A 24,525-nucleotide genomic window follows, 5' to 3' on the forward strand; every position below is an offset into this window, starting at 1 on the left:
AACTAGAGGAGCTCTCAACCCTCCTGGAGGGAGCTCACACTGGTCTCTCACCTGCAACAGTTGGAATATTGCTGATTCTGCAGTTTCTGCATGATGGTTCTTATTAAGGAGTCCTTTTGTCTCCAGTATCTGCCGTCCTTGTGACACACTAGGACACAGTGACTTGCCAGTAGAGGTCAGTGGGCCACTTAGAGCAAGCACAGCCTTGTTGACAGAATTCTGGAGCTGGCCTCCGTTTTGTCCCACACTGATGGAAACTCTCAGAAATGCTGGTTGGCATACCGAGACTGCGTGTCACTGGTGTCTCTTGCCCGTGAAATGGTCTTTGAAGGGATAAGACCCCTGGGTTTAGATGACCCATCCTGTAGTTACAATTGCCACTCGGCCAAGCAGTTGATTTGAAAAGCTCACACTTGCCAGGGTGAATCATCACAGCTAGTCTGTAGCCAATGCAGGGCTGTCCTCACTTTCACATGATGAAACAGAGCCTCAGAAGGGCTAAGAAACCTGCGCCGGTCAAGCCGACCTGAATTCATGGTCTCCATTTCCCTGTACCTACTTTTTGGTCATACATGTACGTGGGCCGGTGTACAACCCCAGCACCTGAGCGATTGTAGAGATAGACAGTCCAAAGAGCTAAGGTGTGGCCAGTCCTGGGCCTTCTGCGGTGGGCACAGTCAGCCACATACTCCATCCACCTTAATATTTAAAGCAGATAGGCCATTAGGCACCGTGTCTGTAATACCACGTGTTTTTACACACTTAGTACAGTATTAATGGCAGCAAGGAAGGGCGTGTGTGGCCCTTGTGTTTGGAATTGGGGGCCCACGTGGCCACCGCAGGTTCCTGTCGGCCTCAGGGTCACTTTGCCTCAGAGTATCATGGCTGCTCTCAGTAAATCCCATACAGCTGTCCTAGAGGATCCTGGCTGCTTAGCTCCTCTGGCCTGATAGGCCTGACTGCCGGGCACTGTGGCCTGTGACTTGCTAGGAGTCTCGCCTGGGACATGCGAGTCTCCAGAACATGAACATGCGTGGATACCCTGCAGAGTACTAGTGAGCACCGGGGCATGGATCCACCTGGTTCCTGCTCTGGATTCAGCATCCACTAGAGACATCTTCTCTTTCCCTTTGGTCTGCACACCCTTGGGGTCATGAGGCTTGTGGCTCTCTCCAGGCCTGTGGTCTTTGTAAAATTGCCCAGCCTCTGCTTGCCTTCCAGGAGGAGCTGCCGTTCCTGCTCGATGCTCTGCCTTCTACCCCAGAGCCTCTGCGAGGCTCCTCTTCCCTTCTGAGTTTCTCCTGCTCATACAGCCCCCAACCCCCAGCCATATGCTATTTAAATTCTGACTTCTATCCTCTGGTTAACTGTTTACTTTTCTTTCGCTCTTGGCTTTATGCCAAAGAGTTTTCTCTCCAAATCAAAATAGAGAAGACCTTTTCACCTGTCTTGAGACTTTCCTGTGTGCGGTGCAGCTTGCTCACACCTGGTCCTTTATCAGAGACGAACCTTAGCTTGGGGAGTGAGGAAAGTTTTTCCTTGGTTATAAAAGCCCCACATACTCATTGGAGAAGACTGGGGAAATGCAGTGTAACATCAGGAAGAAATAAAAGGATCCATTATCCTACCCAAAGAGCTGCTGTTGACACTCCAGGGCCTCGGTTTGCTGGGTTCTCATGCAAGTGTGTGTGTGTGTGTGCCCATGCATGCCTGCTTCTGTGTGTGTAGTATGTGTGTGTATGTGTGTGTGTGAGAGCATGAGTGCATGTGTGTATAGTGTGGGTGCGTGCGTGTGTGCATGCATGCATGTGTGTGTGTGTGTGTGTGTGTGTGTCTTTCTCGCCCACGGTTGTGCCTGATGGTTCTCACACAGCCCCCATCCGATCCGCGGTGTTCCCGCTGTTTGCATTAAGTGGTCTGCAGAGGCACTGGTTATGTCAGCTCTCTGTTGGGGGAGGACACGCTCACTGTAACCATCTCATTGTTTATGAGACCCTGGGTTTCGTTCCTTGTTTTCCCAGTAAACTATACAAGAGGAGCTTCCCCAGCTGTGAAACTGATGTTGGGCTGCTGTGCCAAGCAGTGGGGTGGGTGTGAACCCGGGAGGTGACCCCGTTTGCTGTGACAATCGGATGAGCTAATCCACATGCTGCACCCGAATGGTGTCTGTTGCCGTTACTTCCCAAGAGCGACTCCTGGAAATGGGATTCCAAGTCAAGGGCGTACGCCTTATCAAACTGCTCTCCTCTGTGGCTGTGTGGAGACCCATTCCTTAGCCAGCATCCTCCACACCACCTCAGAACCCACACCCAGTGTCATCCCCATTCTTGAGGACAATGGTGGTGTTATAGGAAACTGTAGAGAGAGCACAATGAGATCAGAATTCCCTGAACCCAGCTCCCCAGCATGGTGTCTTACATACACCACCCGTAGTAACACATCCTAGGCACCAACAGTGGCATGGTTCACCTAGTAGATTCAGGCTCTCATCATTCCTGGACCGATGTTGTTCTGCACATATTCTCTCCCAAGCAGGCTCTTTTCACAGTTACTATAACATCCCATCACTTCAGGGGATCCCCATCCTAACCACACCCACGCCTTGCTGTCCTCACCCCACCCATTCCCACCCAAGTCCTAAACAAATGTCCGCTCCCCCTAAGATAGGCACTGATGGCAGACAAAGGAACGATTCCTTCCAAGTCCAGCCTGTGAATCAGTTACAGGCTTACTCACTTAGCATGGGTGGGTATTACTATAGGCGTGTGGGGGACCCCAAAGCAGCCACATAACTGAAAGTGTCACCCAGCGAGGCTAAGACGGCTTCCCCTTAGCTGCACTGATGGAGTCCCCACCTCTGTTAACCTTCCACCTCTGTATACAGCTGGCCCCGGGGCAGGAGGGGCAGGCTGATCTCTCTCTCAGTCAGAGAACCTTCTCTCTCCTGCCTTTCTGTAAGAGAGTCTTAATAGGCCCCATCTGGAGGGTTCCTGGTGTCTACAGTGGTCCTGATTTCATTCTTGGAGAACAGCATGGGGGTGTGGTGGTGACAACTGATAGTCGCCTCAGAAAGCACGGGATTGTTCTCTCTTGGGGACGCCCTTTTGTCGTTCCCACTTTGGCTAACATTGGTATTTGCTTTGATTCCTTGGAGCCATTGCCCCTCATCTTAGATAGGAGGTTCCTGGTGCTAGATGGACAGGCGCTTACTGGATGCCATTATCAAGTTAAGAGAGTAAACGAAGACTCCTGTTGGTTAATCTGAGATACGAGAGTCTGGGGGGCTGAGGTAGAGGATCATGGGAGTCCAACAGCAGGAGGAAGGGAACACCGCAGGGTTCCAGCACTCTGGACTCTTCCTTCTCAACAGAAGCTGGAAAACTGCTGGGGAGGGTGGGGCAAAGACCGTAGGATTCCTCAGAGGGAGATCTTACTGGAGATTTGTTACTGTGAGTTCAAAGAGACTCCGTGAAAATTGTTGCTAAGGCAATTGACTAAAAGATTCTACCGTCAGGGTAGCACGGTAGCTGTGAGACACGAAGATCTGGGTGTTTTACAACAGCTCACTCCTCAGTGGGATTTTCCCAACATGGATTATTTTTTAAAGAATGGTTTTGAAAGGTAATGTGGGCTTTCAGAGATGTAGAGAGGGAGCTCATGCCATGCTGGTTCCCAGCCTTGCGGGATGGTGTGTCTTGATGGAGCGGAGCTGGACCACAGGAAGTTCCCAGGCACTGCATTTCCCCCGGGGGGTGCTTGCTGGGATGCCGCTAAGACTAAGTTTGGTTTGGTTTTTTTCCCAGCCTATCAACTCATCCCAAACCTCAATTGCTGTTTGATTATCGTATTTGCTCAAGCCTGGGAGAATTTCGTAACTGTAGAACCTCACGGGCCTGTGTTAGAGACCCACGGTTTCTGGTGGTCACTGGCTTAAGGCCAATCTGTATAAAATGACCACATGACAGCTCCGTGGTATGGCTAAGGGGAAGAGAGAGAGAGAGAGAGAGAGAGAGAGAGAGAGAGAGAGAGAGAGAGAGAGAGAGAGAGAGAGAGAGAAACAGCAGCTAGGGCATCTGGAAGAGTCCAAGGCAGAGAGAAAAAGTAGACTGGGCATGGCCAGCAGATGGGACATGGCCAGGGCTGTCTGTGAGAGAGGGAGGAAGAGCTGAGGACGGAGGGAATAGAGGATAGAGAAAGTGTAGTGAGCAGGAGCAGAGAACAGTGAGAGTAGCTGAGGGGAGGGCAGGGTCAGAGGACCCGTGTGGGGGCATAAGATGTAGAACAAGTACTTGCTAGCAGGGACTGAGGGAGCCTGGAGACCAGCATGGACCTTGGTGTGCTGATGGGCACCACAGGTTAGATGTTAATTGGAGAGTCCCTTTTGCTGGAGGTAAAAAAAATGACTCCTTTGGGTAGGTGGGAACGAGTTTTACAAGTTCCTGAGGCGTGCTGGCTTTTATCTAACTACCAGAAAGCCTCCTGTATGGGTTGAGCTCATTGCTGGAATTTCGGACTGCCTTTCGGGGTGTGGAAATTGGAGTTTCCTTTGGACCTGACACAGTTCAAAGGAGAGTCTTGTAACCCTGGCAGGAAAGGTGCCTGAAATATGTACAGAGGCTGTGGGGAAGCACTTCAGACACAGAGATGAGCGGGTCGGTGCTCCCTCGTGCAGGGCCAGATGCGATGCCCCAGCCCCCGCCCTGTGGGATTCTGACTCTTCTGTACAGGCTCCTAATTGCCAAGAAGAAGGAACAATCATGCCTGCCATTGCCAGCCATTTTTTGGAACAAACAGAACCTGGATATCAAGGGTAAATGGGGATAGAGACTGCAAGAATTCACTTGGTGTCTGGTGTCTAGAGCCTAAATCCAGGGATACCATACTGTAAGCTTCCCTGTGTGCCTGCGTGGCCATCTTCCTAGCAGTGGCCCAAACAGCTATCTGTGAACAGTCCTCCACGGAAGCCAGGCTGAGTTCCAGAAGTCTCAGCTTAAGGGCATATCTCTGTCTAGCACTTACTGGTCAAAAAGGCAGGTTAAAAGGGCCAGTGTAGGCTGCATAGTGAGTCCCAGGCCAACTAGAACTTACATAGCAAGACCCTGTTTCAAATATGGAAGGGCGGGGGAGATTGAAACCAGTGTTTCACAAAACTTTTTTTTTTAAATAGTTTTTCACATATGTGAATTTTTAGTGTGTGTGGAAGAAGATGTATCTTTACATGCATGGTCTAGAAATCCACACTGAGCCAGGGCAAAATGGTACAGCACACCTACTGCCCAGCCAGCACCTTCCCGGCATATACCATAGAACAAGGCTTGGCCTTCCAAACAGACCACCGTGGGCAGGGCACTGAGTCTGATCGTAGGTGCTTTGGATGGGGTGCTTTGGACACAGGTGAAGGCTGAGAGTGGGGTCTGGAAGCTCTTCCAGTGGGGTGAGGACGGGGAAGGTCAGAGTTTGAGCCTGACTCCGATCCTTGGAACCTAGGCCTGTTGAGTCCTCCAGTCCCCCTGGTGTGACACGCTGCTTAGCTGAAGGATGGAGTCCTAGTAACCTCACTGGATCAGCCCCTTCCGGGCTCCAAATGAGTCTTCACTGCCCCTCCAGATCCCTGCGATATCACAGAGGTGAGCTGAGGGCAGAGTCGTGCAGGACCTCAGAGGCCAAGTTAGAAGATGGTCCAGCCCTGAATGGGGGTACGGAAACCAGCATAAGTCCTAGCTGTTCCCGTGGAAGCTGAAAGAACCCTCCAGCCCAGGTCCCCACTGTGTTGGGGTGGGGGCAGCCACTGCCCAGCACACACACCAGGATGCAGCTGTGGCTGTGTGGCCTCAGCCGTGTTCCCATCTGGGAGATGAACCGACCAATGTCGTCAGTTCCGCTCCAGAACCTCCCAGCTCTCGCCACTCCCTGCCTCCTCCTCAGTGCCCCTCCAAGCCCCGCTGTACTGAAATTCACAGGTGCATTAATGGGGCGTGAACCCTGATGAGATGTCCTTCCTGGGTACTGGGAAGTTCTTTCATTCTGTGCTTTGGTTTCTAGAAGGTAGGAAGGTCTCACCACCATGTGCAGCCAGGGTCAGCATTGCTCTGTTGGGTCCTACAGGGTAGCTGATCATCTGGGGATCACTCTTGGCATCTAAAATGCTCTCCTGGCTTAGACAGACAGCACAATGTGGGGCTTGAACCAGGTACCTGAGAAACCCCTTTTTCTTCCTTCATCTCAGAGTGGGACCTTGAGGGACAGGGGAAATCCTTATTCTGACACATTATAAACAGAGCCACATCCTCAGAAGGAGACTTCTGGACTCAGAACCCAAGATGGCTCTTTCCAGCTTCAGAAACCATCCTGCCCTTTCTCTGGCCCAAAAGTCACGAACCTAGCATGGCCGCTCTCACCTCTGTGCCCCAATCTCCTGACTTGTTCCTTCTGGGTGTACCCATCGACCATGTTTCAGGTACCAAACATAGCTTTTCTTTGTCCTTTCGTGGGACTGAGCTCTGTGGAGACCTTGGGTGGGCGTGCGACTGTTGTGAGAACAACTGAGTCCCCATTGGATGCTCGGGTGGCTCACTCTTCTGTCTCCAGTCCCTTGCCCCCACGGCACCCCACAGCCCTGTGTACCCCGCTCCTGATGCATCCCTCTGGTGGTCCTGTGATCCCACTGAACTCACCGTCTGTCGCTATAGGCTGCTTGCTACGTCCTGGAGAGGCCAGTGGTGTTCTGGTATAATTGTCTGGTGTACAGAATGGTAATTCTCTTAGGGAAACTTTCATGAAGTGGGGTGATGGATCACCTGGGTCAGTTCCATCACCATGAAGACAGACAGGGAGCATGTCTGGAGAGTGCTTGCTGGAGGTACCCCATGCCTTGTAGCTTCAGGCTGGTTACTGTGATACCCTAAATCTTACTCCTTGAAGTTTTAGGAAGAAAGGGTACAGCGGAATGTTTATCAGAAAAATCTCTACCCAACACAGCTGGCAGGGGCCATTGATTGCCAATTATCCAGAGCCCTGCTCCCCCTCCCCCACCTTACCTTCCTACACCCCTGACCGAAGCCATCCAGCCCAAGAATCACTGAGCTGGACCAGATCAGCTCTTCAGAACCATGGATGCTCCACCACACACAGCTCTTCTTCCATCCTTGAATGACATTTTACCAGGTCAAGGGCAGCCGCCCGCCACCCCCAGAAAGCCCTGGGCACAGAAGGAGCCGCATCCATTTTTACTTTTCCTGCACCCCTGGAAATCCTTCAGGGTGTGCACTCCAGTCTTGCTAAAATATAGCTAGTGCTGCACGGGTTGTGGCCAGAAGATACTCTGGTTGCATTCGGGCAGCTCAGGGACCCTTGAAGATGTGAGTCAGCATCCTACAGGACCACGATCTTATGGTGACCAACACGGCATGGCATCCAACCTGATATCCAGCCCACCATGCTTCCGTGGTTCCTTTCCAGTAGTTTCCTCTGCTTGTTGCTCACTGCCCCCTGGAGGGCACAGTGGTGCTCCGGCCTTATTGGCCCATTTACAGAATGGTAAGCTGAGGCTCCTGTGGCTACAGTCTTGCTTACAGAGTACAAGAAGATCTTGTACAGAGAGAGGGTGAAGGATGGACGGTTCAGTCCCTAGATCCAGCCCCATGTCTAACAAGGTCTGAAGCAGGATGCTGATTCAAATACAGACTAAGTAACCAGGGTCAGTAGTTGCCAGGGTGTGTACCCTCATGGTCAGGTGGCCTGAGATGAAACCTCAGCCCTGGCTGGGCCCATGGGAGCTCACACACGTCTGAGTGCCTCTGTTTCTTTGAATTGTGCTTGGCTTCCGCCAGCTCTTGGCAAGTGTCCGTATTCTTTTCCGTGGGCGACATGGAGACGGGATGGGGACTGGCTCCTGGACGAAGCTGCTCAGTGACATTCCCAGGTCCCAGCTGGGAAAGAGAAGGGCCGATACCCGGTGAAGAGAAGCCTTCTACTTTCTTTGTTTGTGTCTCTTGCCAGTGTTTTAATATCCCAGTGCTGCTAGTGAAGCCACATGAAAGATTTGGGGGCGATTTTCCATGAAATGGAGAATCTTGCTTGCTTCTGAGCCCCAGCCCTGATCTGCCTCCGAAAGCTGGATGGCAGACATAGGCAGACTGAAAACTCCCGTGAATCTGCCTGCCTTGGCATCTTGTTTACATTTCAGCTTCTTTTTTCTTTTGCTGTTTCTGGGTAACAGACAAAGGACCTACAGAATGGTTCACCGTGTAGACAGACAGCCCCGCGCCCTTCCCGATGAGGCTGCCTGGGGGTCTCATGGGCACGCACATCAGCCATTCGTTCTCTGCAGTCAGGGGCAGTTGGTTCAAGCTGCGTGTTTCCTGACTCCAGCCCTCCCAGCAGCACCCTGCCCTCTGGCATCTTGGACTCTCCTGGCATTGGCCATGCTGGAGACTAATTAGCAACAAAGAGACGTGACTTTCCTGCTCCTGAGATGTCCCTGTGTCAGAAGGCTTTTGCTCAACTAGTGCTGCAGCCAGCTCAAAAGAGGCCTCAGAAAAGCTGGCAGAGCAGAGGAATGTGGGTTCGCAGTGCTTTCTGCCGAGGCTCCCCATGTAATCTTTCTTCTCATTTCAAGGTTCTGTACAGCCTCCCTAGGCCCTTTGTCAGAAATGCTGTCAGGAGGTGGTTCTTGATCCCAGAACAAAGGCATCACCCTAGCTCCAGCTCAGCTGTTCGCACAGGAGCAGCAAGGTGTCAGGTGCCACAGGCCTTCCATTTGATTGACTGGAAGGCTTACCTTTTCTAGTATTATTATTATTTATTAATCTATTTGTTTGACATCCAAGCCACAGCCTCCCCCATTCTCTCCTCCCAGTTCCTCTCCCCCCATCTCCCCACACCCACTAACCCCCTTCTCTTCCTTCTCCATCCAGGAAAGAACAGGTCTCCTATGAGTATCAATAAAACATTTACCTTTCCTTTTTTCTTTTCTTTTTTTTTTTCTTTTGAGACCAGATCTTACATAGCCCAGGCAAGTCCCAGACTCACCATGTAGCCCAGGTTGACCTCAAATTCATGATCCTCATGCCTCAGCCTCTCAGATGCCACTGTCTCTGGTAAAGACCCTACCCTTCAGATTTGAAAAATGTCAACTCTTTGCTATCCTATCTTTGGAAGCCCGAGCATCAAAATATTTCTTTTTCCTTCACACACCATCAACGGTCCTTATAAATCTAGGTGAACTTCTCTTTTCAAAATCGCCGGGACCTACCAGAACCTAAGGCGTTTCTTTTCACTGGGCCGACTGTGACCCCACGAAGCAGGCTACTCCCCAACTCCCGGAGGATTTCAAAGCTTTGACCCCGTGATGGTAGCCCTCGCTCCTCAGGCATCGCCCACTGCTCTGGAGGAACCTCTGCAGATAACCCTGTTGCCATGGGAAGGAAGACTATTTAATACAACTTCCTGAGTCTAGGGAGGAGGCGGAGATGGCAGGAAAACCAGATATTATTTTAAAATGTTTCATTTCAGTTTTAAAAAATTACCAGTTTGTTTAAATGCTTAGGAAGAAGTGAAAGGGCTTCTTCTTGGAGCTCAGGATGCACAAGCGAAATGTCTCGGGGCTCACTCTGTCCTCTGTGGTGAATTCTGCCGGTCATGCTTAGCAGCCATGCTGTTCCTCAGCAAACAGGAATTCTGGGTGGAGGTGGGCACAGAGGCCTGTCTGGACTTGGAGTCTGCAGTTTGGCATGGTCCTTCACTGTGGCCTCGGAACATCTTCAGAATCACACAAGTTTGACCGTAGAACCTTAAGGAATGTCACTCAGGGCTAAGTCACCGCTAGGTGACAGCCGACGCCTTTGTGGGTCCATTCCACAGAACTGAAAACTGAGTCACAAAGAAGAGAGATGTCTCAACAGGCAAAGGGCCTTGACTGGCAACCGTGGCATGCATGTATTAACGCAACTAAGTGTCGCATAAGAACCAAAGAAGTCAGGGAATTTTCTCTGACTTCTAGAAGCAAGAACTCAGAGGGCAGAAAGCCCCACTGGACACCACGTGGGCCCTAAGAGGCCTGGTGTCAGTCTCTCTTGGCTGCACAGAGGATGCAATGTTAGGATCTGTTCTAGGGGTTCTGGGGAGCTGGAGCAGCCCCCCCCAGCCACATGACACCCTTAGCGTTTGTGTAGGGGAGAGGGAGAGGGATAGCTGGCCCCAGCACCATAGCCCTCATCTTGTAGCCTGCCCCACCCCTCAGGGCCCCTCTGAGCCTAGTTAAAGCAAAGGATGATTCCTTCTGCCCGGGATCCTCTGCATGGTGTCCCTGAGATGGCCCAGGGACCACTGCATCTCTGACTGCGGGCACACTTCGAAAAGCCTCTTGCCTGCCCCTCTTTTTAGAAGTCTCCCAGCACCATCTGTTACAGAAAGGGCCTTCCTGCCTCCCTCCTTCCACCTCCAGCTCACACGAGTGTGAGACCTCAAAAACCAAACTGAACAGGCAGCGTGAGCTACAAGAAAGACCCCAAATGCCTCGATGGGTGAATGGCTAGAACCCCAGGCTGACTCGGGACCCCACGTTGGCTACGCCAGAAAATTTGCATCATAAACCATGGCTCAGAGGCTCATGCCAGGAGTGGTCATGGGAGAAACAAGGCTGGTCCTGGGTAATGGTGTGTTCTGCTGACAGTAGTGACCAAAGACGCTGCCTGCCGCTCTAAACAGCGGGATGAAGAGAGAACAGGGGGGCTAGGAGAGGGGAATTCATAGGGCTGGAGTGAGAGACCACAGTGGGGACACTTAGCCAGGCCACAGGCTGGGAGGGGACAAACCCTGGACCCCTACATGCCCAGCAAAGAGTCATCTCTCCTGCGGGTTACAGGAGCTCACAAGGACCCTGCAAAGAGAAGTGTGGCGTGGATGGGATGAGACAGGAGTCGAGCCAGGGGGGAGGCTACTGCAGGAATCAGGATATGACCAAAGATGAGCTGGAATGGCACCCTCAGCAGGGAGCGGTAGACATCAGGGACAGTGCGGATGGAAAATGCGGTCACAGCTATCACGGTCGCCCTGGTACTGGTACACAGGGCGGAACCATCAAGGCATGAACAAATGCTGTTTCTGTATCATTGCTGGGCCTGGCAGCATGCAGGAAATGGCCTTAGTCACAGAAAGGCCAGGTTCATGGGAGAGAGAGAGTTGTCTGTTTGCTATATTCCGCCGTTTTTTAAGTGGAGCAAGAAGCAACTCAGAAAAAAAAAAAAAAAACCTGCCAGGTCTCAAGAAGTAATTATCAGCCCGGGTCCTCCACACACAGGGACTCGGGCAGAGTACTGAAGGGCACTTACTGCAGTAAGCCCAGAAGAAGCACCCAAGGGCAGCATCTGTTGAGTGAAAGTGGGGCTTAGGGGTGCCTGTGATCCCAGTAGATGGGGGGGGGGGTTTCAATTCCGTGCCTCACAGTGCGACATTCTCTCAGAAAGGGGCTGGGTCAGTGCAAACCATTCTCCTTTGACATGCAAGGCCCTTGGTTGGATGCCCAGGACAAGAGAGAAAGGAAGGGAGGAAAAAACTGTCATAAAGTTTGAACTATTAATTATGGGATTATTATTATATTATATATAATATGTTAATATATTGTTATAAGAGATATTATTAACAAGAAGGGATGGCAATAATAATAGAATGATTACCAGTGAAAAAGAGCTGAGACCTGCTCACATCCAGGCTCTTGTGCAGACCATGCCAATGCAAGACCAGCCCTCGCTGTCCCGCAGGGCCGGGGCCGGATGCTGGCTGGTGTGCAGAGGCGCAGTGCGTACTGTTTATATGTTGCTGTGACACTCGCGGTCCACAGCTGTTCTCTTGTCATTTTGAGCCCCCCTTTGATCTAGTCGTTCGGCCCCAGATCCTCATTCCCCAAAGGCTAAAAGGCAATCATTTTATTTTAATCAATAAACTTAAATTTGCCTTTCCCATGACAACTCTGTGAAGTGGCTGGAGACCAGCTGTGCTGCGATACCCTGAAACTTCATCCTCACCTTTGTGCCACACGCAGCCGCGGGCACTGCAGGCACGGGGACGCAGGCGAGCAATTTATTTTCACCTAACAAAGGAATGAAGCTTTCCCACAATCCATACACGCTGATAAAATGAAGAGATGCCCACGTGACATCAGAGAGCCCACGGTTTTGAAAAGTAAACACCGGTTCCGAAGGGCAAGGGAGTACCTGGTACCTGGAACCCAGCATCTCCATGGCAACCAGCCACCGCTCTGCTACCTCACTGCCTGTGATTTGTGCTTTTTTGTTTAAATGCACGTGTGCACATGTGTGTTCGTGTGGATGTAGATACACATGTGCGCACATGCGTGTGGGAAACCAGAGGTCAGCCTTAGGCGGTTCTCTCACTGGCCTGGCGCTCACCACATAGGTTAGGCTGCTTAACCAGTGAGCTCTAGGGATGCTCTTGTCTCTGCCTCCGTGGTGTTGGTGTTGGAAGCTTGTGACGTTTGGTTACGTATTTGAGGTCTAGGGATTGAACCTGGGTCCTCATGCTTAAAGAGCAGGTGCACGACTCGCTGAGCCTACTCCCCAGCCTACCTTCCGTGTTTTGCAGGTGGTTTTCAGCAAGTACTGCAACTCCAGCGACATCATGGACCTGTTCTGCATCGCCACTGGCCTGCCTCGGTGAGTGTCCCCTGTGTGCTCCATGATGAGGACTGCGTTATCGCCACAGTGGACCGGGGCAGGTGAAGCTGCAGATGGAGGGTCAGATCAGTGAGCCAAACCCAGTCCGGCTCTGCACCTCCTTGGCAGCTGTGTCCAGCCCCTCCGTTGAACTCAGCAGGGCCTCCTCCTCAGAGCTGGGCCTTTCTCTCCACTCACGTGTTCACTCCCTGTTGAGGAAGGAAGATGGCTGTGTCCAGAGTTGCTCTGGCCTCAAATAGCTATAAATGTTTTTGCTCTCAGGGGTGCCGTCGTCAGCGTGACACACGGCTGGCTTCAGAGATGAGCTAAAAGCCGGTGTCTATCCTACAAAACCCTCCAAATCCCCCCATGGTTTCTTTCCTAAATCCAGTCTGTACTAGCATGGGGATTTTCTAATTACAGGCTGAACCTCGCTAGTCCCCAAACCCCAAGTTCTCCAAACTCTGAAACAGTTTTAGTGCTGACCTGACACCAGAAGTGGAGAATGCCGCGCTTGACCTGGTGCAGTGTCAGTCAAAACACAGCGTGAAAGACATGGGTTGTGTTTACACACGGGTCTGCTCCCTGTAGTATTACATCCCATAAATTCAGGTAGCCTAAAATCTGAAGAAAAAAATATCCCAAACATTCTGGCCCTGAGCATTTTGGCTAAGGCGCACCTGATTCATTTTAACACGTAATTTTCCATTAGAAAAGGCAACAGAAAGCCAGGCACGATGACATATGCCTGTAATGCTGGTATTTGGGAGGTTGAGGCAGGAGGATTGTGAGTTAGAGGTCAGCCTGGACTATACTGTGAGACTCTGTCACAGACACAACTAAAGAAAGAAGCAGGAGAAAAAAGAGGTGTATGGGTATGACACTGGATGGCAAGAACCTTAAAGTTGGGGTCAGAGTCAGTGGAGGTGAAAGGGACAGAAAGGTGACCAAAGCTTTCACAAACCAGCAAGAAAGGGACTGCGGTGATGAAGCCGTGTCCTGGAGGCGACAGCAGATGATTCTAGTGCGGTAAAAGCAGCCCCCCACACGGGCAGCTTCCCTACCCTGTGAGACTGGGGTCTCATTTCCATGGTACTGATCTGAAGAATTCACAGGCCCCTGGGGAGCTGGATAAAGTCCTTGCTGTGCAAGTGTGAGGACCCGAGTTAACACTCACAAAAAAAGCCAAGTGTGGTGGCACACACTTGTAATCCCAGTCCTTAGGAGGCGGGGACAGGCAGGTGCAGGCAGGGGGGGTTCACTAGCCAGGTAGGCTAGCGGAATTGCAGGCCCCAGTCCCACTAAGAGACTCTGTCTCAAAATTCAAGGCGAGTGCTGCCCGAGGACTGTGTGGAGGTTGACCTCTGGCCTCACACATCCACACAAGCGTGCACTCATCCTTATACACACAAATTAAAATACAGTAGTAATCATTCACGGTTGAGGATCAGAGGGCTTAGTTCACTTGGCAGAGGTAACCGCTCTTCAGAAACCCCAGAGATGAGAAGCTGCGGAGGAAACTGGTTTTTGACCATTTAAGTTCGCTTTGTGGGAGAGCAGTGGGACCTGCGCATTGGGCTCTCCCAGGGTCCAGAAGCAGCCAGATAAGCAAGCGATGATTCTTGTCTTTGATTTATGTTAGTTTTGGGGAATCGTAGCTTCCTTCATCTCCCAACTCAATAAATTAGCCTTGCTCCAATTCCCACTTTAAATTAGTTAAAAATTGGCAGGCTCTCAGAATATGCTTACCCTTTTAACATGATTTGCTAAGGGAGGGTGAGGTACAACCTGCTGCCCTTGCCTGCCCTTAGTCAAGGACACCTGGTCCTCAGGGCGAGCCTGGTTCCTCTGGGCTCTGTCACGTGAGGCCTGGGTGCACATGTGTACAGGGGGCGGTGCTGACTTGAGTCTTTTGCAGGAACACCACCATCTCCCTTCTGACCACGGATGACGCCATGGTCTCTATCGATCCCACCATGCCTGCGAACTCAGAGCGGTAAGCAAGCATCTCTTCCTGGGGTGCCTTGTGCTTCCATGCCGTGTGCCCGGGAGTTTGCAATTTGGTTTTGTTTACTACTGCTGAAGAGTGTGAAGTTTCAGCAGAGAAGGGAAGAGGCAGATGGGAAGCAGGGGGAGGAGGCTCGGTTCACTCCTGCCTTCTTGGGAAGCCACGCTCCGTTCTCAGTAGGGGCCGTTGAAGGAGGCCGGCCATGAGCAGACACAGGGAACTACACTAACTAGACTAGGAGCATAGCTCCAGCCTGAGGGATCCTTCTGGGACGGCTAGGGCTTCCTGGGGACTTTGTCACCCTATTTAAGCCCTTGCTGGAATGTTCTGTGCATACGAGGAAGGAGACTGAGGCACAGAAGGTTGAGTAGATAGCTGGAACCAGTCATCTGTACCCTCAGGGAGGGCATGGGACAAACAGATCCTTTGTGTCAGTGATGCCACTTTCCCAGGTGGTCTGGAAAGTCCCTGGGCGTCTCCATGTCATGTGCGCAGTTCAGCTAAACAGAACTCAAAATGCAACCTCTGGGGCTGGCGGGATGATCCAGCTGGCAAAGCGTTTGTACGAAAGTGTAATGGCATGAGTTCGAGCCCAGGACCCGTGTGAAGATGGAAGATCCTCTGACTTCCACATCACACACTCGCACATGCGCACACACACGCGCGCATGCATGCACGCACACATACATGCATACACATGCACACACACACATGCCCAGTGTCCAGAAGGAACACTGCTTTGTGGGATGCTGGAAACCACCTCTCAGATACAGAGGGGGATGGAGAGGCGTGAGGTTGGACAGGTGTCTGGTGCTGTGTCTGGCTACAGTGGTGTGGATGTGGAGACGGAGTGAGGTATCTAGAAGGCTGGGTGAGGCGGGGACATGGACAACATGTTTGTGGGCTTAGACTAAATGACCTAGATCGGGGGGTGACCACATGCTGTGAGTTGGGTATCGGTGAGGTGTGATGCCTGTGTCGGTGCATGGCGATGGGGAAGTAGCAGACACAAGCATGGTGGAGGTGTGAACGTGCTGTCTCCTGGGCCTCCATGTTCTCCTGCACGTCCCCTTCTGCATCCCTTCTTCCCTCTTCTCCCCCAGAATGGACTCAGTATCTTGACCTGAGCCTGTGTGCTGGGAAGGGATTGCCAGAGTCGTGAGTGGTTGCTGAAGACGCCATGAGCATCATGACATGTGTGGTCTGGGGATGCCCCACCCTGGTCTCTGTGGGGGTGCCTGACCTCGAGGCATGCCTGTTGGTGCTTTGCCGTGCCTGTCTGACATGAAGACATGCATCCACTCGCCCACACTGGTTGGCTCAGTATGACCAGGTCAACTGAACGGTGACTTTCTGCTCTTGCTGGGCATTGAAACTAGCAACATCTTTTAAAGGGATCTGCTTGACTCACGGGCTCCTTTATGATTTATTGATCTTTATAAAGCTCTGTAAGGGTTCTGGAGTGCGGCCTGGGGTGAGGACCACCCGCGGAGGGGAACCTCTGCAGAGGGTTCTCAAGTGCAGCCTGGGGTGAGAACCACCCACAGAGGGGAACCTCTGAAACTACTCTGGACCTAGGCATAGGCCTGTGACCAGAAAGTTCTGTCCTCTGATCCCAGCCGGTACCATTCTCAGGAGTACAGGACAGACTCCCCTGGTCTGTGACCCACCCCTCCACACTCCCCCACAAGCACAGGCCCACCCCTTACCCACCCTTCCAGGGGCCACATTGGCTGCACACCTGGTCACTTGTGTCTGTTTTTACCTCCCCCACCTCTGAAGACCTCAGAGTTGTTCAGCTTGGACACGGTCACCTCCTGCTGTCCCTGCCTCCCGCTGGTGGAAGGGACTTGGCTGTGGGTGCCGGTCTCATCCACACACTTGGAGCCTGTTCACTGGATGGGTTTCCCATGACTCCCCAAGACTCAGAGGTTTCTAAGCAGCCACCTTCATCCTGGTCCTGGTCAAATGGGCGGCTGTCTCCATCTCTCACGGCTTAGTGCTTGCCTGCTGTGTTTTCTGCACCTGTTTCAAACCCCAAATCACAGCAGCAAGCTGGAAAGCCAATCGGCTTCCGCTCTCCTCTGGAGCTGGCAAGCCATGATGAATGAGCAGACTGTTCCCAGGACCAATAAGTGAGAACGGGCATCTTGGAGCCTGGCCAAACTGGAGCTACAGGTTTGCCCTCAGAGGACCTTTTCCCATCTGGCGCCTCTCTCTGACCAAGGGATGTTCTAGGTTTGGTGGTGTCCCGCTCTCGCCGCAGCCTCTTGGACCCTGCCCTTCCTCTCTTGCTGGGGAAGGGGAACAGATGCTTCAGTGGTGTGAGGAGAGGGGGCATATGGCGTAGCATATGGAGCGAGGAGAAGCCCAGAACTGACACCGCACATTCCTCACATAACACAAACACATCTTTGGTTTCCGATTTTAGCCAAGTTGTGAGACGTGCGGCTTTCTGCTGGGTAAAGCAACCAGGCCCCAGCAAGGAGGGCTGGACAGCCATCCCTCTGCTCGGCACACATGCCCCGTGGATGCCCGGCTGGCGCCAGGCTGCTGCCTCCCCAAGCGTCCTAGAAGAAGCGCCAGGCAGAACAGACACACAGTGATAGTCCAAGGCCATTTATCACCTCTAAAGAGAAGGGGTTATTTCATTTACATTATATTAACAGAGTTGAGGAAGAGACGCGAGGAAGCCATAACTCAGTTCAGATGGAGCCAAGGGTTTATTCAGTCCCAAGAAGACGCGGTCACTGGCTCTACTGAGCTGAGAGGATTTCGAAACCTGGAGCGAAGGCTAAGCAAGAGGCTGTGGAATGTAGCCAGGAAGTTCTGCCTGTGGTCCGAGTGTCTTGCAGTCTCTGTCCAGGCCCTCCTCATCTCTGGCCAGTGGCCTCTGCTTGCATTCAAATCAAAATATTCTGGGTAACAAACGGGTGGCCCATCCTAAAGACAGACACTGTAACTCTGTAACAGAATAATGTCTCTTCAGAAACCCGCACGCACTTTAACATGGGAGATCATTGCCGTGACAGGAGCGTTTTGGTCTTGTTCACTGCCCAAACCTACCACAGTGGGCTCTCAGAACAGCACAAGTGAATGAGCAAGACAGGTCTGAGGGTCGCTGGGCTCTCATGGCTCATCTTGAAACATGGCTTCCCAACTTCATCTGCGAGACCTAGAGTCAGGTGTTTGAACTTTACCAGTGTAGCTAGCGCACGGCCAGGCAGCAGCACCTCTGAGGGCTGTCTCTCGAGCCCTCTAGTGCTCTTGCTATCAGGTTATAACTTCTGCCAAACTGCTGGGTTAAAAACAGCAGCAGCAGCAGCAGCAGCAGCAGCAGCAGCAGCAGCAGCAGCCAACCCACCTGTCTCCCCTGAGGTTAGCTCTGAGCCTTGGACATTGCCCAACTTCACCCCAGTTCTGCTGGTCTCAGAAGCCTGCCCCTGCCCGATAGAGGTCCTTACATGTGTGGAGAGCCTTTCCCTGCTATCCCAATAGCCAGTGTCCTCTGCAGGACTTCAAACAGGCCCACAATGGCATGTGTTTCTGACAGGGTCGGTGGCCCCAGTGCGGACCGCCTAGCTTCAACAGAAATGAGAGGGAGCCAGTTTGCACTGGCTTGGGATAGAATTAGGCAAAGAATGTCAGAGTCTTTTCTTCCCACCCGATACTGTATCTTTGGGTCCTAGTTAATCGATGACAGAAGTTTGCTTCATTAGTCAAATATAAAGGACATTATAAAGGAACTTGCTAAACGATATGATTTTTAAAACTAGATAACCCTGAATGAGAGAACTCAGAACAGCCAGATTGGGGGAAGGGGTCTTAGAATGCAGAGCGTGAGCTTGGAACGTGCAGGGCCTGGAGTTCTAGCTGCAGCGCCGCAGCAGGAAAAGAAAACAAATCACCAAGCTGGATTGTAACGCTCCCCAGGGGTCGCTTATCGCTGGCAGCCACCAGCGCCTCTGGCAGCCACTCACGGTGCCTTCTCTTCTCTTACAGAACTCCCTACAAGGTGAGACCTGTGGCTGTCAAGCAACTATCTGGTAAGGCCCTGTTATCGCATTTTAAAATTATATATAATATGGAGAGAGAGAGAGAGAGAGAGAGAGAGAGAGAGAGAGAGAGAGAGAGAGAGAGAGAGAGGTTCCAGCCTTTCCCTATGATGGAATGAATGCATGTTGGTTAAGTGGTCAGTTCTGCAGCTTGCTCCCACTGCAGAATCTGAAACCTCATGTTCTTGTCCAGGTGCCCCCCCCGCCCGAGTTCCCACCCTGACCCAGAGAACACGCTAGATACTGGGTGTCATCCCACCTCAGTTCTATACCCATCTCTGTTTCTATGAGCCGCCCACCCAGACCCCCAGCCCACTAGGATTCCCAAGGTGTGCTTCAGTCAGGCGTGGAATTTTGTAGGAAACCTCTTTCCTTTTGGATTTTTTTTAAAACTGCTTCTGTTTGTATGTGATTTGTGCACAGTAAAATGCCCCTGTTTAAGTGTGCACCTGGATGTGATTTGAAGAAGCTGTACGCTGCTGTCACCGTCGATGAAACCAAGGTTCCCGTGAACATTCATTCTCTCGCGTCGCTTGACAGCTGGCTTAGTTTTGGAGATGATCCAGTAGATGTGTCTCCCAGAGTTTGTGTGAAGCGTTAGGGGGAGAAGGGTGTTAGTGCTTCTTATTCATGACTGTGTGCATACATATAGAAAGCAGACATCACTCTCCTGTCGTGTCCTTCCTCGGGAACATCCATCTTGCTCATTGAGACAGGATCTCTTATTCTTCTGGGTCTTGCATACTGACTAGGCTAGGCTGGCCGGGCAGGGAACCCCATGGGATCTTCCTGTGTCTACCTCTCCAGATCTGGAGAGCATGCATGTGCCACCGTGCCCAGCTCTTTACGTGGGGTCTGGGAATGAGATGCGGGTCCTCACGCTTCACAGCAAACAGTCTCCCCAGCCCCTTCCCAGAGTTTCACACAGGAAAAAAAAAATGATCCAGGAAGTGACTCGACAGGACGCTTCTGAGAACCACTGGTGCCGTGAGCACCGGCCATGGCGCCTGTTAGCCAATAACGGTCATCCGCACCCTGTACTTCTCATTCATTTCTGAATGGACTTTTGGGTCATTCTTTTATGAGTCAAGCTGCCATGAAAGACTAGGGGGTAGGGTTTGAGTGAAACTGTGGGGTCATGAGGTAAAGTGTACGTTTGACTCCTTCAAAGCCTGCTACTCCCCTCCTCTGACACGGCTGTGCCATCTTGGGCTCCCTGGTGCCCTACTCCGGCTGGCTGTCTTCTCAGCACTATGAGCTGTTAGAGTCACTCTGACGGCTGTGGAAGAGGAGTAGGCCATAGTTTTAATTTGTGGATTCCCTAACAATTACTGACCGTGAGCGTCCTTGAGTGTCTGTTTTATATTTATTGTGCGACCCTGCTGGTAACTCCTAGTTGCCGCTCCTGCACTGATTGCGCTGGGAAGCCCTTGACGGATGCACCGAAGGTTCACACTTAGCGTCTGTTCCCACTGGTGTGATAAACCACCCTGATGAAAGGCTTTTGCAGGAGAAAGGGTTTATTTCAGCTTACGGTTCAAGGCCACACAGTCTGGTGGGGACATCAAGGCAGCAGGAGCGTGAAGTAGCTGCTCATGTGACATCCATGACTGGGATAGCGTGAGTGACGGGTGCATGCTTGCCAGTGCGGCTCAGTTTCTCCAGAGCGCAGAATCCCCTCCCCAGGGAATGGACCTGCCCACAATTAAAATGAATCTTTCTATCTTAATTCGTGTAATCAAGAGACCCGTCTCCAGGTGATCCTAGATTCTGTCAGCTTGGCAGTTAACACACCATCACACACAAACACCTTTGTCAGAAACACAATAAATGTTTCCTTTGTCCAAAGTATCCTATTCACCTCCTGATTGGTGGATTTCAAGGATGATGGGCTTGGTTAGTTGTTTTGATTTTGTTGGTGGGGCTGGGAGTCAAACTCAGGGACTCATACAGGCTAAGCCAGCACCTTACAACTGAACCACATTTCTGGATCTTCATCTTTTGACTCCAGGTCTCACTATGTCATCCACAAGGCCTTGAACTCAGAGGCTTGCTTTCTTCACGTTCCCAGTCATAGGCTGTAGGCACAGGCTTGCACCACCTAAAAGCTTTACATTTTGAAAAAGTCCAGTTTAATTCTCTTTTTTAGATTTGTATTCTATAGTGTGTATGTGTGTGGCTGTCTCGCCTGCATGTATGTATGTGTACCGAATGCATGCAGTGCCCTCAGATGCCAGAAGAGGGCATCAGACCCCCTGAAACTGGAGTTACAGACAGTGAGAGCCGCCAGGTGGGTTCTGGGAATTGAACCAGGATCTATTTAGCTATCGAACTCTCCCCACTGCACCTGGCTTTACCTCCTGGCTGGGAAGTTTGCTGATATACTTTTTTTTCTAGGGGTTTTATAGTTTTAGTTTGTATCTTTAGCCCCATATGGATGTGTTTGCTTGCTTGTTTTGTTGTTGTTGTTGTTGTTTGCAGCGTAGTGTGGAACCCAGGGCCTTGTGCATGCTAGGCAAGCATCCTGCCACCAAGCTGCATCCAAGCCCACGTGGCAGATTTGGAGTTGATCTTTGTGCATGCATGAGGTAGAGCTGAAGTCGGCTTGCCTTTGTGAAATTCAGTTTGGGTCTTAGGGAGACGGTGCAAAAGGGTGAACTTTGAAGTGCCCTCAGAGAGCCAGCGACGTGTGCGCCCCTGTGTCCGGATCTCCTTCTTGTCTGCCGTGTGACGTCATGGAGCACCAGTGGCTTCAGCCTGTTCTCTGAGGCGTTTCTTATATAAACTGTCATACAGTTCTCTTGACAGTAGCTATGAGTCTAACTTCTTGTAGCATAAATATTTTTATTGTAAGAAGCGTTCCTGGCTTCCTCTGAGCAGAAAGCTATTTTATTTTTATATTACTAACTAAATCCAGTTCTCTGTATGGATTTCAGCATGGCTTCCCCAGTCCTTTATCTGTGCCAGGATCTAACCATCATCCCACACTGCACTGAGGCCTGGGGTTCCCAGTTCTCAGACTTTCATGGTTGTGAATTTCAGGATTGTGAATCATCTGTTTAGTGTCCCCTACCTGATTCGTCTGTCTGTCTGTCTGTCTGTCTGTCTGTCTGTCTCTCTGTCCTTCTCTCTCCTCTCTCTCAGTGTGTGTGTGTGTGTGTGTGTGTGTGTGTGTGTGTGTGTGTGTGTGTATGATGTGTCTTGCCTTTTTATTTATTTTTGTTTGTTTGAGGCAGAGTCTTTATAGCCCAGGCTTGCCTGGAACTCACTATGGAGCACCAGACTGGCCTAGAACTCATGGCAGTCCTCCAGTCTCAGCTTCCCAAGTGCTAGGATTGCAGGTAGGAGCCAGCTTGCCTGACTGGTGTCTTTCTCACGATCAGCTGCAGCTGTGGGTTAGGAAGCGGATCTGATCGTGTCCTCATGGCTCCTCCACCACACCACACTGCCCCTCCTCCTGCTTTTCTCCTTAGGCTGGGGTTGCTTAGTCTAGTCTGCCAAGTCGAGGAGAGAATTGAGGCATGTTTTATTCCATATGGGGCTTCATTTGCTCCAGCTCCATGAGATGAAAAGATGGCCCCATGCTGTCACCATGACCCCTTTGTGCAAAATCAGCTGACCACACCTGTATGAGTCTTTACCTGGACCCAGCCTCCTGGTCCATTAGCGCACACACCTGTCCCGACCATGAACGTAGACCAGTGACTGTGGACGCATGGCAAGTCTTGCAAACGGGTGGGCAAAGCCTTTTCTTTTCTTAATTTTTTTCAAAATTGACACCGAGTTTATTTTTAAATAATTTTTGGAGTGAGTCTGTCAATGACTGACAAAAAAATAAAACCCAAAAAACAAACAAACAAACAAAAGACTGCTCAGAATTTTAGTGAAATCCCATTGAATACACTGAATAATTTGGGGACAATTATGTTTGGGGAAAATAATGTTTCATGGCCTCTTTCATGCCTGAATTTCTGCACTTGTCAGAGTGTCTTCCTCTCGGGGTTGTAGCTGCTGGTGAAAGGCTTTTGGATGTTGCTTGGTAACCTCATTGGTTCCCTCTTAGTGCTACAGAAATGGGTTTGCATGTGTGAGAGGTTATAGTGTAGGGCATAGCATACGTAAAGTCCTGGGTTCAATTCCTACATGACAACAACAATTTTAAATCTCAGTTTCTAGGATCTTTTAGTTTGTAAAACTATAAATAGTTTGTGTGTTGGAAAAGCCAGTCCTGATACTGACTCAAAAAAAAATGGAGTTTTGTGTGACTTTGGAGCCCGACCAAGACTGGTTGAGTTGGGTTCCGATTTATTAACATAAGCTAGAACTGAGTCCTGGGGACTTAAGAGCTGAGCTTCCTGGAGGGTTTGTGGAAGGCCGGTGTAGAGGGTGCATGTGAGCAGCCGGGCCAATGCTGTGAAGCTCCTTCCACGTCTGGTGTCACTAGCATGACGAATGACTTGGAGAAATAGGCAGTGCTGCAGAGGACCGAGGCCTGTGTATGTGCATCCCAGCTTCTGACGGCAGCCTCTCCATGGGCCAGAACCAGACAGAACCAGAAAATGCCTGCCATACACCTTGAGTGTGAGCGCTCTTTAAGTGAGGGAGCAACCTGGAAGTGTGGCTTCCCCGAGAATGCCAGCAGGGTGGGGGTGGCCAGCAGCCAGGGTGCAAATGCAGGGCCCTGCATAAACTTCTGCTTAGCACAAAAGGACAGGTCTCTGCTCTTTGGCAGAAGTAACCCGAGCAAATCTGGGCCATGTTCGGGTCTGCTCTGTCCCTCAGAGTAGCGTGGGAGTGCAGTGTGAACTCTGCAGGAAGAAGGTACTGACTCTAAAGCAGGTCTGTCCCTTCCCTGAAGAGAGAGACACAGCACCTCTCTTGTTGGTCAGCATCCTCTCCTCATTCATGTTCCTGGTCAGGCTAACAGACACTGGGTGCTAGGCACCCATTCTCTTTTAATGTACCCTTTTCCGCTTTCCATATATATATATATATATATATCCCTATATATAAATCTCCGCTATATATATATATATATCCGCTTTCCCTATATATATCTCCAAACAGTGTGTATATATATATATATATATACATACATACACACACACACACATACATACATACAGTTGCGGTTGACAGCCCATTGCAGCATGCCTGCCCGAGAGAAACGTGCATGTCTGAATAATAGCCACATGCCAGCCCTGAGACCTCAGATCCATAGAGAAGAATCATTATGTGGTCTCATGAAAAGCAGTTCCCCCCAAGTATGGCTGCCACATCCACCGCCCAGATACAAAGCAAAATGTGTCTGGTTTTCTCAAGTGGATGGGTCCTGCAGTGGCTATGTGTCCCCTGGAAGAGCTGTGTGCCCATGACTTTCTCAAGACATAGCAACCTTTGGCCATGGAGTCACACTGAACCTAGCAATGGCACCTTCAATTTTCTGAACCTGTAGAGTGCTTGTGGGTTCTGCATGCCCTCCTTCATGGCCCAGCATCCCCCTAGAGCCCAAGACAGGCCTGTGTAACCACACCCTTCCAACCTGGAGTGCCGTGGAGTTCTTTACATCATGGTGCACGTGCCACCAGCTCCACTGCGCATGGCTGGAATGTTCTGCCTCCAAGATGGAGTACAGGTGGGGGGGTCCAGGACTTTATTTGCTGCAACTTTGTTGCCACCACTGGTTACAAAGGACAGAGAGCAGAGTACAGGTGACAGGTGGCCAGAAGTAGACAATGCTCAGAATTCCCCCTGGGGGCAGGCAGCCTGTCCACTGCACACACCTGCCCCC

The 24,525-nt window shown here is 51.1% G+C and overlaps 1 protein-coding gene across 4 annotated transcripts in view; it reads left to right on the forward strand.

The window, feature by feature from the left end:
- Pde9a (phosphodiesterase 9A) overlaps positions 1 to 24,525 on the forward strand; it is an 87,874-nt gene that overhangs the window by 16,453 nt on the left and 46,896 nt on the right. For all 4 annotated transcript variants that reach the window (XM_050143474.1, XM_050143455.1, XM_050143466.1 and 1 more), the window contains exons 2-4: positions 12,601 to 12,671; positions 14,590 to 14,667; positions 18,682 to 18,725. In XM_050143474.1, coding sequence (XP_049999431.1) covers positions 12,601 to 12,671; positions 14,590 to 14,667; positions 18,682 to 18,725 — 193 coding nt within the window. The remainder of the gene's footprint in view (positions 1 to 12,600; positions 12,672 to 14,589; positions 14,668 to 18,681; positions 18,726 to 24,525) is intronic.

This window comes from Alexandromys fortis, unplaced genomic scaffold, assembly GCF_014885135.2.
Source record: "Alexandromys fortis isolate MF-2015 unplaced genomic scaffold, M_Fortis_MF-2015_v1.1 scaffold_9, whole genome shotgun sequence".
Lineage (NCBI taxonomy): Eukaryota > Metazoa > Chordata > Mammalia > Rodentia > Cricetidae > Alexandromys > Alexandromys fortis.